The sequence below is a fragment of the Mirounga angustirostris genome, unplaced genomic scaffold, assembly GCF_029215605.1.
Source record: "Mirounga angustirostris isolate CCGP_5_RB_7025 unplaced genomic scaffold, mMirAng1.0.hap1 SCAF_13, whole genome shotgun sequence".
Taxonomy (NCBI): Eukaryota; Metazoa; Chordata; class Mammalia; order Carnivora; family Phocidae; genus Mirounga; species Mirounga angustirostris.
The window spans coordinates 105,281,700-105,297,577 of NW_026991721.1; the positions used below are offsets into that span (position 1 = coordinate 105,281,700).

The 15,878-nt window shown below is 42.7% G+C and overlaps 1 protein-coding gene across 2 annotated transcripts in view; it reads left to right on the plus strand.

Annotated features, from left to right (window-relative positions):
* The first annotated feature begins 10,334 nt into the window (after positions 1 to 10,334).
* GUCY1A2 (guanylate cyclase 1 soluble subunit alpha 2) overlaps positions 10,335 to 15,878 on the plus strand; it is a 386,320-nt gene continuing 380,776 nt past the window's right edge. The window contains exon 1 of one of the 2 annotated variants that reach the window (XM_064577515.1): positions 10,335 to 10,734. In XM_064577515.1, coding sequence (XP_064433585.1) covers positions 10,468 to 10,734 — 267 coding nt within the window. In that variant the 5' untranslated portion in view covers positions 10,335 to 10,467. The remainder of the gene's footprint in view (positions 10,735 to 15,878) is intronic. The other variant, XM_045895137.3, reaches the window with a different exon arrangement.

The following is a 15,878-nucleotide window of genomic DNA, read 5'->3' on the forward strand; positions in this document are numbered from 1 at the left end:
CAACTGAGGCAGTCTGTTTTGCTGATTTATGTTCTTGGAAATAATGGAGTTTAGAGAGGAATGCGTAGCTGTATAACACTGTCTTTTTTTTTTTTTTTTTTAAAGATTTTATTTATTTATTTGAGAGAGAATGAGAGACAGAGAGAGCATGAGAGGGGGGAGGGTGAGAGGGAGAAGCAGACCCCCTGCCGAGCAGGGAGCCCGATGCGGGACTCGATCCCGGGACTCCAGGATCATGACCTGAGCCGAAGGCAGTCGCTTAACCAACTGAGCCACCCAGGCGCCCCTGTATAACACTGTCTTAATGTCACTTCCCAGTCAAAAAGTTAATCAGTTTTTTCAGTGCTTGCCAGAGGAAGTCCAGAGTAAGGTCTTTTCCAATCTGGTCTTTGTTTTCTTATTCCATTTCCCATGATCGCTCAGTATTGATTCTCCTCCCTTGTTTGAATGGTGTGCACCATGTCCAGTTCGTGCATTTCCATCTTTTCAGATGTTATCCATTCTTCAAAGGCCCATTTATGTCTCATTCCCTTTATTTGGAAATAGGAGTTCATCTTTCTTTTTTTCTAAAATACTGTAACTTATTTTCCATAGGACCTCTAATCCGGTCCTATTTTGTACAGCCATTTAAGTTTTGATATTTTTTAACATTTCCTTATGCTTTTAGAGTATAAATTCTTCAAAGGTGGGGACCATGTTTTGTCTTTATAATGTCCACTGTCCTTGGTTTAATAATGTACTTTAAGTTACTTGCATATGTTGAGTATGAATGGATATGGGTGAATTAACTTAGCCATAACGGGCATGTGCAACTGGATTAATGCAAGCCTATTTTTACTCCCTGAGAAAACCCAGATAACATCCTTTACAAATAATAAGCTAGCCTTTTTTTTTTCTTCCTCTCTCCAAGGGAGTTTTTCTCAGAAACAATCTTCTACAGTAGAGCTATGAAATGAGATTTTACAGTGCTAAGAGCTCTACCTGTGATTAACTATGTGCCTTTGGACCATGGGCAGGTCCCTCAATCTCTGAATACCTCCATTTCTCTATCAACAAATACAGTAAAGTTCCTTCTTCCCTCTGCTTGACAGCAGACGTTAGAGGGAATAATGAGCCCTACCTTTGCCTTTCTTGTTCTAGTCAAACAGAGAATAGTTACCAAGATTTCAGGGTCAGTTTTTAAAAAGAAAAAAACATTAAAAAGTATTTCATGAGATAATATTGTTCTGCTAAACCATTAGCATATACAGCCTTTGGTAAAAAATTATATGTATAAGGAATATCAAAAGCAAATATTTTATGTGTCTTTCCAAATTATTTTATTTCTTACTAGGTATTAAAAGCTTTAGTTGATAGACAATTAATGAGTTGAAATATTATACATTTTAAAATCATAGAATAATGTACTACACATAAATCATACTTAAGGTAATAATCTGTACACAAACTTATTATAGCAGAAAATGACATTAAGATGGACAATTTTCATTTTTCATTTGTAAGCTCTTCATGTCTATTTACTCAGAGTCTGTAAATCGAGATAAAAGGCAAGCTTTTTTGGGAACTTTGGAAGGGCTGAGCAACCAGAATCCTGGTTCCCAAACTGGGCAACAACAGATCCCTGGATGCTGTGCTGAATGCACAGGGATGCAGGGGGAGATAATTAAACATTTGAGGGAAACACACCTATACTTAGCATCTGTTGAAAACTGACCAGACTCTTAGCTTGAAGTAGTTGATAGTTTTAATGCTGGATTGTGCCACATTATTTCACTCACTTCATACATTTGCAAAGCTGGGTTTTTGGAAGTTGCTCTGATAAAAAGCAGAAAGCCACAGGAGAATCAGCATGGAAGAGGAGATGAGGGTGACATGGCTCATTCCCATCCCAAGGTTTGAGAAGTTGTGCAGTCCTCAAGTTCATTAATCAGTTAGTTTAAATAATTAATTAAATAATTACAGTTATTTAAGAATGAATTCTTTTTTTTTCACTTTACACATATTTTTAATTGCCCAGTTGTTAGGATACGAGTTATTGCTTATTACACTGTTTGGGTGCAGGATACCTTATAAATTGAATTGTTAGTTATTGTTTTGGTCTAAGGTGCTGTTAAAATTATGTAGAAAACCTGAAAACCAAGAAAATTTTGGATTTTTCTTCTCAGAGATGGAAGTGCAAAGGCTTGGGGTGCCTTTGCTGGTTTAAGCATCTGCCTTCAGCTCAGGTCGTGATCTCCAGGTCCTGGGATAGAGCCCTGCCTCGGACTTCTTGCTTAGCAGGGAGTCTGCTTCTCTCTCTCTCCCTCTGCCCTTCCCCATTGCTTGTTCTCTCTTTCTCTCTCTAACTCAAATGAATAGATAAAATCTTAAAAAAAAAAAAAAAGGAAGTGCAAAAGCTTTTGGGTTGAGCAGGGATAGGTCCAGTTTATGTCTGCTTAACCTGGACGGAGACACAGAGTCACAGGTGGGGTTTTGGTGCAGAGGACGTGGGCTCTGGAGTTCCTGTCTACCCAGTTACATGGTGCTTGTTCAGAACCGAGGAGTTCTCTGCTTCTATGGCCCTGATGAAACCTTATTGTGAATTAGAGAAATGGAACATTTTCTAGTTCACTGTGGTCGTACAGATGCCCATCTATTTTGGTCCACCAAAAAGAGGAATTAATGCTCATTTTGCTCACTCTAAGGAGAACTGTCAGAAATGAGTAAACATATGCTTTATTTAAAAAGTTTCACATCTTTTGGTGGGGAAATGTTTTAGAATTATTTTAACCACTGTTTGTGCTTGAAGTGATCTGTTCACTCCTGAGGACACTCATTTCAATATCAACCTTGAAACATTTTCCAGAAATGATTATAACAGGAGTACAAATTGTGATTTCTTGATTTTTTAAATAATTTTTCCTATTAATTATTTTAAGGGATCTAAGTACATTACCATTTAATCATTGCTCGTAATGTTTATTTTATATCTAGTGAAAGGGCACATTTCATTCTTAATGGCAATACTTTTAAGAATTCTTGTATTTACATTAAAAGTGGATTTTAAAAGAATAGATTCATTGTTTTAAGACAATGATTAAATAATAGATTGCATATTCATGACAAATTGGGCATATTTAAGTAAATGTCTGTTAACATTAACAAGGTTATACCAACATACTCTTACTGATAATTCATACTTATTATTGTTAGCTGTCAGGCTTAGTAAATTGCAGACAGGAAGATATGATTCCTTTCTATAATATAATAAAGCAGACAGAAGAATTAGGTTATGAAAAGACAGGGAGATGGTGAACATCTAACCAAATACAATTGAGTTGAAATTTTTTTTTTATCCATTTAGTTCTGTGGACCATGTTCATGGCAGCCTTGTGTAAGGAGAAGGTCTTAGGCAGTTAAGGAGGTGATTTGCTGAGGACCTGTGTTCTCAGAAAGGATATGATAGCGAGGAAGAGAAGGTGACCTTATGATGGGTGTGGGGGGGAATTTTTCTAGGCACACAGGGTATGTCTGGAATGAAAATGAGTAACTACACAAATAGAAAAATTATAAAATCTTGGGGATTGATCATACCCTGGAGCTTTTGATTTAGAAGTGAGGGGTCTGGTCCCAGAGAAGTTAAGCAACTTACTTTTGGTCACATGGTTAGTAATTAGCAGTGCAGCTACTAGAGAGTAGAGCTTCTGCACAGATCAGTGGTTTTCCATGACATTTTGTGCCAGGGAATAATGCCAACATGTTAATTGTGTATGCAGTATTTATTTGTAATGCAATAAACCACTCACATTGTGATTTTAATTAATCAGATTTGTTTTTCTCTGTGTTTTTAGGTCGTTTGAGGACAGTTACAAGAGGCAGGCAGGAAAGGTGTTCCGTTTCTAAGCATAGACTTAGGACTCAGGACTGGAATGTTGACTAGTATTTATCAGCTCCATGACCCTGGGGAAGATATTTAAAATCTCTGTGCAAGAATTTTCACATCTGTAATACTGGGATAATACATCCTATGGTGGCATTGAAAAGATTAAATGAAGCAAATGAACAGATCCTGATCCATAGTAGGTTCTCAACAAATTTCAGTTCACCTTGGCTTACATAGATTTGGAAGGCAATGGTTTGGAAATAATTTGGAAGGTAAAAGGTTTGGGTAAAAGGGGGAAAGAGATATTTAGGAAAGTGAGTAAAGGCTTGGGTGGACCACCACTGAATCACTTATTGACAAAATATTGCTCTTATTAGACTTCTAAGAACAATTCTGTGGTCTACAAAAACATGTAGAAAATGGCACAATGATTTTGAAATATAGTCTGCACTTAGTATCTGAAAAAGAATCCCAACTTAAGTAAGGTGTAGAGAGCTAATGATGCTGAGGACAAAATGGCTGGGAACTATAGGAGGCATTGACTTCTAGGGTCTTTCTTTAGAGGAGGATAGATTTCTGCGGTGCATGATGGAGAATGCAAAGCCACTTAGAGCCACTTAAGGAAGAGAGTGTTGTCTGTCAAGACACCAAAAGACACTGATTACTTTCCCTTTTTCTTAACTTTCTTGGATACAGTAGCATCAAAAAGAAGCAGCCATCCCACTCATAACTCATAAGTATCTTTCTGGTGCAAATTCTACTAAGTGTTGCATTAACTTTATTACTTTCCTTCCAGCACCAAGCCCCTTTGCCTTTTCTTGTTTTGAGCGACAAGTACTTCATCATTTCAGCATGGTTTTATGACGGCATAGAACTATAGGATGATGGTCTGCATTGTCTTCCGTGTGTCCTTTAACATATGAACAAAGCGATGGTTCTTCTCAAGTTGCTATGATCCTTAATATTGTTTCACTTACAAAATTATGCAAAAATATGAAGCATGGTATCTCCACTCTTATTTGTTCACAAACTTTCACCAAGAAGGTGTGTTTGCCCTCTTTTCAAAAGGAGAGTGTGAGAAAGTGGGAGGTATAGACAAATCTCTTTCAGGGAGATGTGTCCATGGAGTTAAACTGCAGGTGAGGATTTGTATGTGTGTGTGTGTGTGTGTGTGTCTGTGTGATTATCTAGGTTAGGGATGCAGAAAAACTTGCACTAGTTAAGAATTCACCAGCTACTACATTTCATTAGAGAACTTGCTTTAATGTTATATGCACAGTTCCTGGGAGGTGCCAGATTTATGTAAAGACTGACTACAGGGAGAGATTTCCGCAGGTTTCTGATCTCAGGAAGTGCTCCAGGGAACACTTATGCAGATGTTGCAAGTTTTCTTGCTGGAGACTTAGATGGATGAAAAGAGATTAGGAAAGAGTTTGAAGCTCTGAAATGCAAAGAATTTGGGGAGTGAGGACTGACTGTAGTTTTGTTTGAATTTGATGGAGGTGATTTTTTTAAAAAACTACTCCGGGAAGGATGAACATCAAATTAAATGAGAAATGTAAATGAAAGGAGTTTATAAATAGTGATGTTGTAGATGAAGGTAAGGCACACACAACAGTTTTATGTTTAAAGGGGGACTAGTCACCATCTTAATTAAGGTGGAGAATCTGCTTGCTTTTTAAAAAACATTTTGGAACATTTCTTCCTTTTTTATTGAGGTCAAATTGGTATATAACATTATATTCATTTCAGGAGTATAACCTGATAATTTGGTTTTTGTATATGCTACAAAGTGATTATTACAGTAAATCTAATTATCATCCATCACCATGCAATTGACCCCCTTCATCCATTTTACCTACCCCTACCTGCCTCCCCCTCTGATAACTGCCAATCTGTTCTCTGTATCTATGAGATTTGTTTAATTTTTTTCCTTTGTTTTGTTTTTATAGATTTTGCATATAAGTGAAATCATATAGTATTTCTCTTTCTCTGTTGGAGTTATTTCACTTAGCATAATATCCTCAAGGTCCATCCATGTTGTTGCAAATGGCAAGATTTCGTTCTTTTTTATGGCTGAGTAGTATTCAACTATATCTATAACTAACATATCCTTTATCCACCCTTCCTTTGCTGGACACTTAGGTTGCTTCCATATGTTGGCTATTATAAATAATGATGCAACAAACATAGGGATGCATGTATCTTTTCAGATTAGTGTTTTTATTTTCTTCGGTTAAATACCCAGCAGTGGATTAGCTGGATCATATGGTAATTCTATTTTTAGTTTTTTGAGAGACCTCCATACCCTTTTCCATAGTGGCTATACCAATTTACATTCCCACCAGCAGTGCGCAAGGGTTCTCCTCCAAATCCTCTCCAACACTTGTTTCTTGTCTTTTTTGATAATAGCTATTCTAACAGGTATGAGGTGACAACTCACTGTGGTTTTGATTTGCATTTCCCTAATAATTAGTGATGCTGAGCATCTTTTCATGTGTCTGTTGACAATCTGTATGTCTTCTTTGGAAAAATGTTTATTTAGATCCTCTGCCCATTTTTTAATTGGATTGTTTTGTTTTTGTTTTTGTTTTTGAGTTGTTTGAGTTCTTTATATAATTAGGTTTTAATCCCTTAACAGATATATGATTTACAAATATTTTCTCCCATTTAGTAGGTTGCCTTTCCATTTTGTTGCTAGTTTGCTATGCAGAAGGTTTCCTATTTGAAGTAGTCCCACTTATTTATTTTTGGTGTTGTTGCCTTTGCTTTTATTTTATTTTTTTTAAAGATTTTTATTTGCGAGAGAGAGTGCATGTGACTGCACAAGGGGGGGGGGGAGGGGGGCGGCAGCAGAGGGAGAGGGACAAGCAGAATCCCTGATGAGCAGGGAGCCTGATGTGGGGCTTCATCCCAAGACCCTGGTATCATGACCTGAGCCGAAGGCAGATGCTTAACTGACTGAGCCACCTAGGTATCCCTTTTGCCTTTGCTTTTAGAGTTAGATCCAAAAATTCATTGCTAAGATGTCAAGGAGCTCACTGTCTCTATTTTCTTCTAAAAATTTTATGGTTTCAGGTCTTCTATTCACATCTAATCCATTTAGAGTTAATTTTTGTGTATGGTGTAAGATAGTGGTCTAGTTTCATCCTGTTGCATGTGACTGTCCAGTTATCCCAATACCATTTAAATGTCCATTCACCATTGTGTATTCTTGGCTCATCTGTCATAAATTAATTAACCATGAGAATCTGCTTTCTTAATAAGGAATCCTTTCCAATGCTCGATCAATCCAAATTGAGTCCTCAGGTACCCTCACCAGCCTCATAAACAAACAAAGTAAATTCCTGTATTTTCCTTTTCCAGTAGGCGACTGTGCTTTAAGGAATTTATTGGACTTGTGGGCATGAGTTTGTGCAAAATTTTTCCCCTAAAATCAGAGCACAAACTCTTCATTTTCAGTGGACCATTCTTTCCTAAAGTATTAGAATTCCTTATACGAGGCCTAAGGTTTTGCTTTGTTTTGTTTTTAGATTATGAGAATAGGTTGTATTTCCTTTTGAGTATAGAACATAGCATTCTTCATATTGAGAGCTTTTGAACCCTAGTCCTGCACAGAAATACAAAGGAAACTCTTGAAAGTAATGCAGATGATCTACTGTCTATATTTAGAGCTCCATTTGTTTATAGTTTAAAAATCAGTGGGAAAATCATGATGAAAGGCAGGGTAATTTATACAGAATATTGTAAGACCACTTCATCTGGCAAGGTTCTGTAAAGAGTCTTTGATTCAAATGGTTCACACAAAGCGGAAATGTCCCGATGGTCAGAGCTCTTTCTGGCAATAAACTTCCAGTGTAAACAGGAAGCCTTCTCAGGCCTCTTGTGGATTTTAGAAACAAATGATACTCGTTGCTGTTGTACTCAGTCATTTTCACTTTGAGACAAGAGTTGGAAAGTTTAGGAAATGTTCTGGTTTCAAGTCTGATGTACTGGTATTTACCATTACCATAAAAGAACTTGTGTGCTTGTGCATGTCCTCAAAGCAGTAGTTCAGTAGGAGAATGTGAAGGGTATGTTATTTAGTATCCTTAATAGAAGCTCTAAAATCCTGCGACTCTGAAGAACTGGCCAATTACATCATCATTACTAAAGAAGAGAACTAAGAAGTACAATTTATGCTGCGACGGATACCGCAAAGCAAGACTATTAAACAGTTTCTCCCAAGTTGGAATAATGTAATTTTCTTTCTTTCTTTCTTTTTTTTTTTTTAAAGATTTTATTTATTTATTTGACAGAGAGAGACACAGTGAGAGCAGGATCACAAGCAGGGGGAGAGGGAGAGGGAGAAACAGGCTTCCTGCGGAGCAGGGAGCCCGATGTGGGGCTCGATCCCAGGACCCTGGGATCATGACCTGAGCCGAAGGCAGACACTTAACGACTGAGCCACCCAGGCGCCCCGGAACCATCCATTGAATTTCAGAAAAAGAAGGACCAGAGAAACTTTTTCACAAAATCGATGACTATTCTTGATGATAAAAAGTATAATTTGTATCTAATTTTCAGTGGAAACAAATACATATAGAACTAAAGGAAGTAATGGAAAAATCAACAGAAGATACATGACACAATCAAAATAATCATGGTAATAATAACTTACAATAACTATTATGTATAATTATGTATAATAATAACTATAATTCTAATAATCATATTATTATTTTAAAAGAGAGGCCTGAATGTCCCGTCCTAAGAGAACCTATGCAATTAACAGTTTATTCAGCAGGTTAGGAAAGAATATATATATTTTTGAAGGGACGCATGTGAGAGCACACACTTTTTATAACCTTAATGCCTGTTTAAAATCTGAGAATAAGGGCTGTCTCTGAATTAACTGAGTGGATGTTTCCAAAATATAAAAGGAAACCTCAATTAGAATTTCTGTTTATTTGGGTCCTCATAAACAATTGGGAAGAATTAAAAGCACACTGGGGTTGGGTATAGAGTAAAGTTGTGTGTGTGTGTGTGTTTAAATAAACACAGCAAACAAATCCATCTGCTTTCACCTTGGAAGAACCAGTCCTTAAAAAACAAAAGCAAACAAAACACTTTGGCATCTGTATCCTTGGGGAGCTAAAGCTGGAGCCCCTGAACTTTTCTTCCCAGAGGAGTGGAGAAGGTGGGGAAGGTGCTCATCTGCTTTGCTGCAGGGGGACGCACAGCCTGGGACCCCTCTTTTGGTGACACTCTGATTTGCCCCTCCTTCCCATCCCTTCCCCTAATGTCAGAACAAATCCAGGGCGTTTCTGGAGCTAAATAAACAGGCGCAGCGGGGCCGGGCGCTGAGAGCGGCTGCTGGTTTGCCACGAGGCAAGCTTTGTGGCACGAAGGCGCTCCACCGCAAACTGGCGGCAAGGGATGGGCTCGCGCCGTGGCGAGAGCCTGTTCCTGGGCTTGAAAAAGCCTTTCTCCCCCTTCTCCTCGAGCTTTCGGAGCAGCATCTGCAGCCAGGCGCAAACAGGTCGCCTGCTGGGCGCGCAGAGCAGGGAGCGTGCGAGGCACGGAATCATGCCCGGTGTTCCCCGCCCCCCGCCCGGGTCTTAGGCAGTGGGGTCTACGGCCCGCGGCGCCGGCCGACGCGGCTGCAGGTGGCCGGCGGAGCTGTCCAGCACCGGCGCGGAGCCGGCGGGAGCCCCGGGCCCCGCGCGCCCAGCCCGCTGACGCTCAGCAGCAGGGCTCCCGCCCCGCAGATGCCGTCCTCGCTCGCTGCGGGCCCACGCGGCCTCGGCCCCGGCGAACGCTCGGGCGCACGAGCTGCTCCGGCAGGATGGGCGCGAGCCCCTTGCCCCTTCCCTCCCCTCCCCTCCCCTTGCGAGCGTCTCCCTGGAGTGGGCGGGCGGGACCCGCCGGCCTTCCCCTTCGCCTCAGAACTTAAATGCACTCGGAGGAGGGCAGGGGAAGGACAGCCAGGGACCCTGAGTGCCCCCTGCGCGCCCTCCGGCCTCCCGGGGTGGCTCCGCACGGGGGTCTCCCGCGCCGCGCCCCGCTCGGCGGCTGCCGCCCCCGCCCGCGAGGGCTGCGCGTTCCGGGCTGGGGCCCTCTGGCCGGGCCCAAGCCGCCGCGCGCTCCTCCTCGGAGGACGCGGACGTGGGCGCGGGGAGGCGCTCGGAGGACGGCAACCAAGAGTCCTCGCTGCTCCTGAAACGCGGCGACAGGCGCGGCAGAGGCTCGCCGTGGGTCGGCGGCGGCACGTGATGCGGCGGAGGGAGCGCGTGGGGGGCGGGGGGAGGACGATAAAGGGAGAGGGAGGGGGCGGGCGGCGAGAGGGACGGGGCGCGAGACCGGCGCGCGGGCCGCCGCGGCTCTGCCTCCCGACCGCACGCTCGCAGCCTCCCCGCGCGCCGCGCGCCCAGGCGAGCGCGGAGGCGGCGCGGCCCCGGCCCGGCCCGGCCCGGCCCGGGCCGCGAGTTCCCGCCATGAGCAGCCGCCCCCGCGCGCTCCGCGGCTCCGGCGACTCCCTCCCGGGCGGGCGCGACCGCCCAGCCCCGCGGCCCCGACGCGCCTAGCGCCGCCGCCCGCGTCCCCGCCGCAGCGCCGCCCGCAGCATGTCTCGGAGGAAGATCTCGTCCGAGTCCTTCAGCTCGCTGGGCTCCGACTGCCTGGAGACCAGCCCCGAGGAGGACGGGGAGTGCCCCCTGTCGAGGCTCTGCTGGAACGGCGGCCGGAGCGCGCCCGGAGCGCCCGGGCCCCGCGCCGCCGCCGCCGCCGCCGCCACGGCCGGGGCCACGGCCGGGGCCAGGAGCGCGCCGCGCCGGAGGCGGGTCGACCTGGACTCGCTGGGCGAGAGCATCAGCCGCCTGACGGCGCCCTCGGTGAGCGGGCCGAGCGCGGGGGCCGAGCGGGACGCGCGCGCCCGGCCCGGCCCGGCCGCTGGGGGGCGTGAGAGCGCGGCGGGCGCGGGGAGGCGCGCTCTGCCGGGGGCCCGGTCCCGCGGCCGGGACGCCCCCGCTACGCCGCGCCCCCGGCTCGGTGTCGGTCGCGCGGGCGGGCCGGAGCCGCTTCGCGCGCGGCTGCTCTCCGTCCCGCAGACTTTCCCAGGCCCTGCGTTCTGCACTTGCCCTCTCCAGGCCTCCCCTCTCCGTTCTCCGGGACCCCAAAGGAGCCCTACCCCTTCCAGGAAACTCTTGCGCTCCTTCTTCCCACACTCTCTTGGGCTTCGTGTGACCTTCTCTGACATCTTTGCATTCCGAAGGCGCTCTGCCTTCTGTGTTGCATCCCTTTTCTCAGGAAGCTTCAGGAACTGGCCGTTAGATCCTGCCTTCAAATGATGAAACCTCTGGCCTCTTCCTTTCTCCCCAACCCCCTGCCTTTTTTCTCCCACCCCCCCCCCCCCGAGCATTTACTGGCTCAACTTTGTTCTCTGGGTGAACCTGGTGTCTGCTTTTCTAAACCTGTCTGGTGTTTCTTGAACCCCTCCCTCCTCCTTCACTGCCTGTTCCCTGGGTTCTTCAGTGGTTTCTCCCTAATTTGTGTCGTGGCTACCTCCTGTTAGACCCTTTATAACTATCTGTTGAATTAATCGCTGTCTTCCTAGCCCTCTCTAAACTGGTGCTCAGTCGGGATGTCTGTACCAACAGTCCAAGGTGTACTCCAGATTCCCCCGCGTTCTAGACATTTTTCCGGAGCACTTCTGCCTCATCCCTGCTCAGGCTATTCGGCTACGCTTGACTTTTACAGATTCAGGGATGCCAGACCTCCGTTCCAGCCTTTCTCTGACTGATGAGCTCTGTTTTGAAGGAATCCACTCCACTGCAGCCAGAATCTTAAGGAGATTCCGTGTCAAACCTCCATCCACCTTTTATTCTCATGCGGGTCTTGGGTCCAAGGGCTTCAGTTGCTGACAGAACTTTTAGCTCTGCACCTCTGGGACTCTTCTTACTTTTTTCCAAGTTTCCAAAATGAATGGGAACATTGATCTTATTTGACTGCTGTGGAGTCTCGCTTTTCAAAGTACTCTTGCAGTCGAGGGTAGGAGGGACCTGAGAAAGAGTGGGATCCTGATCAGGGTATTAGTACCAGGCAGTCCTACAAATATCTCCATGGCCCTTGCATTAATGAAGAATGACCTTTTCTTTCTTTTAGCAATGAAACTACTCTCACTCATCTTATTTGCCGTGTGCATTTTCTCTTCAACGTATCTTTTGCCACGTCTTCCCCTGATAACCTAATAACAAAACTCAGAATGGGTTGGCTACTGTTTGCTATTCTTTACTGCAAATATTTCCCAAGAAGCATAATCTTAGGAACTACTTGATGTTGCAAATTGTTGAAATTATAAGCCTTTATGAAAGCAGGACAGTAATCCTGCACGTCTGTAGTTTTGTGTTAGTATCTAAAGTAACATTTGTGCAGTATAGTAATTCCTCAGTACAACAGATTCGTATCCGATACAGTGATTTCACTGAAGATAATGACTAGTTTGGGGAGGTTGTTCTTATAATCTCTGAGTTTTCTTTTTGCCTACAAATCAGAATTTACAAATCTCTATGGCATGTGCTCGGTAATGCCAATGTAACTGAAGATTATTCTTAACAACTTATGTGAGAGGTAGATAAACTAAACTGAATCCGAGTATTTACTGCCTGAATAAGAAGGAGGAAATAGTTTCTTGCCTTTACCTTTACAAGTCAAATTTGAATGACGCTAGCTTTTTGATGGATAAAAAGCACGTACCCACGTAATGGTTATGCTAAGATAAGGATAAGAAATCTATTAGCTAGCATGCTGACAACATACAGGTAAATATAATATAAATCTTTTCGGCCTCATAAGGCATGGATAAGCAAATGTGGCTTGGCTAACCATATCACCTATGGACTTGGTAACACAAAGATGACGGAAAGGTTATATTTCAAAGCAGTGACTTATTTCTGTGATCTCCACCCCTCTGTTTTTATTTGGCAATCTAGAACATTGCTTCAAGAAGTTTCAGTAGATTCATTTTCCTACGTGCCCAGCACTCTAAACTTCTCTGAAAACACTTGGGGAGACAAATGATGTCTTCTCCATTCTCTTTCATTAGAGCTGTCTATTTTTTTTAAATAAATAATTTCGTAAAGAATAGTTATAATTCGGAGGTGGAGATTTCTAGCTGTTTTGAGTATTGGGAAGCTTTTCTACATTCTGTCACAGTATGTTTCAGGAGAAACTGTCCTTGCTGTGCAAGTTCCTGCCTTCTTAGTGGCCTCAGCATGGAATGTCATCTCAGTCACTGGAGATTGGTCCTATATTCGGAATAATCTGGCAAGGAGGAAATGAATTTAATAAACACGAGGATATTGCCAAGTAATTAAGCTAGTTGTTTGATCATTGGAAAATGCTAACTCAGGTTTTTGACATTTTGACAGTCATTTTTAGATGCATTGGCTATAAATATTACAATACTTCACACCATTTTAATGATAAAAATAAATTGAATTGATGAAATTGAAACAAATTCCAGAATTTGGGAGACCTGGTTCTCATTCCCCATGCCTTGGATGACTAGCTGCTTACGTATTTCTGTGCACGTGACTTTCACTCTCTGGAAGCCTTCTCGTCCATAAGGTGTTATACTTATGATCCTTCCCTGCTCTCGCATTCTGTGAAGACATATTTTTCAAGCTTTTGATAAACTGTTACAAGAGCATATAAAAGAAAAGAAGGCACCCACCTATGAGTTTTAAAACCTTGAAGAGAGTAGATTACTTTCCTAAGTAGGGACCTCAAGGTTCTGTTAATTCCCTGCAATTATTACAAAATATCTGTGGCCATCCTGCCGGGCAAGTATTGCACAAAGTGCTGGTGATACGACTTCCAGCAAAACATTCCCATTCTTTGACCTCATGGAACGTCTTTATTATGGCCTTTATTTTAAGGAAGCTGTATTGAAGGAAAACATAAGATCTCCAACTGTCTTGGAGCTGTCTGGGGGAAGTTCATTCATCATTCACTTTGGATAATTTTGTTCCCTGTGAATCTCTGGGGCACCGCCATAACAACAAAAATAAACTTAAAGACCTGGCTGAAGATGCATAGATCGCTTATTACATTATTTATTTTGAAATCATTTACTTGGGAACACATATGGAGAAACAGCTGGGGATTTTACATCAAGGGTGAATTTAGTAACTCATTTATTTCTATTTTGTTCTTATAAATGGGAGTTGCTGAGAACCCTATCACTTAGACCCCTGTTACTGATCGGTTTGGGGTTTGCTAATGTCAGCCTGTCAGTGAAGATATTCCAGGAGACCAACTTAAGGCCATGGCTTCCCTAGTTTTCTTGTCAGAGAACTATGGGCTGTTACAGCCTTGTAGGTGGCCCTGAAGACTCCAGAGGCTATGGGGAGCAGAATGGCAGGAAGAAAAGTCGCAAGACTGGAATGGAAGGGTGGCACATACGGGGAGGAAAGCTACTGACAGAGAATAGTCCAAGAAACTGAGAGAACAGCGAGGAAACAAAATGGAAGGGAAGCCTGGATTCAAGTAGCAAGAAAAACCAGACATTGTTTCATTATTTGTGGAAAGGAAATGATATTGATACATGCTTAGGAAAAAGTGGAAGGACATAAAAATATACATATTTAGCCTCCCCTGATATGAAATGAATTCTCTGACATGGATAAATACTTAAAAAACCGCTTAGAATGTGACCATGTTACTAGCATGTAAATAATGAAAAATAAAGTATATTTGTGAGATAGGATGTTTTATCAATTTACATATCTTATTGAAGTTTTTACAGTTTGGGGCTCAATTGGCTAATAAAGTTCTGAGCAACACATTCATTAGAATTAAAAAGTTAGGCCAAAGGTATTCTAGTAGTTCTATGTTTTCATATTTGTAGAAATTAGATACTATTATCTGAAATCAGAACTTAATGGCCATCTAGGGCTTTTCTCTACTTCCTCCCTAATCATTGGGAAACAATACGGCAGAGCTGAAGGATTGGGAATTTGACAGCTGTGGGTTTGAATAACTCTCTGATGAGCCCCTTAGGAAGTGTGAGACCCGGGAAAGGCAACTCCTACATTCCCAGAGCCTTGGTTTTGTATTTTGTGGCATATGAATAATAATTACTTTGTAGATTTGTTGTGAAAGAGGAGGAGCACAATTCTTTGTGAGATTGCTTCAACTCAGTAAAATGTTAGTTTCAGACCAAGATCCATTAATTTCAACTGAAGTTGAATGTCTCCAAATGGTCTAAAGTTTTTTCTTTCTTTCTTTCTTTCTTTCTTTCTTTCTTTCTTTCTTTCTTTCTTTCTTTCTTTCTTTCTTTCTTTCTCTTTCTTTCTTTCTTTCTTTCTTTCTCTTTCTTTCTTTCTTTCTTTCTCTTTCTTTCTTTCTTTCTTTCTTTCTTTCTCTTTCTTTCTTTCTTTCTTTCTTTCTTTCTTTCTTTCTTTCTTTCTTTCTTTCTTTCTTCTTCCTTCCTTCCTTCCTTCCTTCCTTCCTTCCTTCCTTCCTTCCTTCCTTCCTTCCTCTCTTTCTTTCTTTCTGCTGCTATAATTTACTTGCTAGTAACCTTATGGAAAGAGTTTATGGGTTAACTGGTGTCATATACTAAAAAAAAAAAAAAAAAAGGTGATAAGAAGGAGTTTATGTTGTTGGCATTGCCCAGCCAATCCATTAAAAAAATTAAAACTGGAGTCCCATTTTGGCTCCCTGGCTGGGACTCCTGTGTGTGAACAAGCATCTGTAATCACTGCAGATTCAAATATTTCCAGCAAACTGCTGAATGCTATGTGGCAAGATGAAAACCACTCCTGTAAATTCTCTAAAAATACAAGGACATATATATTTGGTGGAATGTGGGTATTTCACAATAAATCACTCCAAGATTAGAAAGAAAAGAAAGAGGTGACAGAGAAACTGCTTATTTTATTTGCCTGAGCATTTCAAGCATTCCCCATCCATTGCATTCAAACTAGTTTGCACGTGTGTTCAGGGGTTTAGGCAACGGAGATGCAGTGGTTAC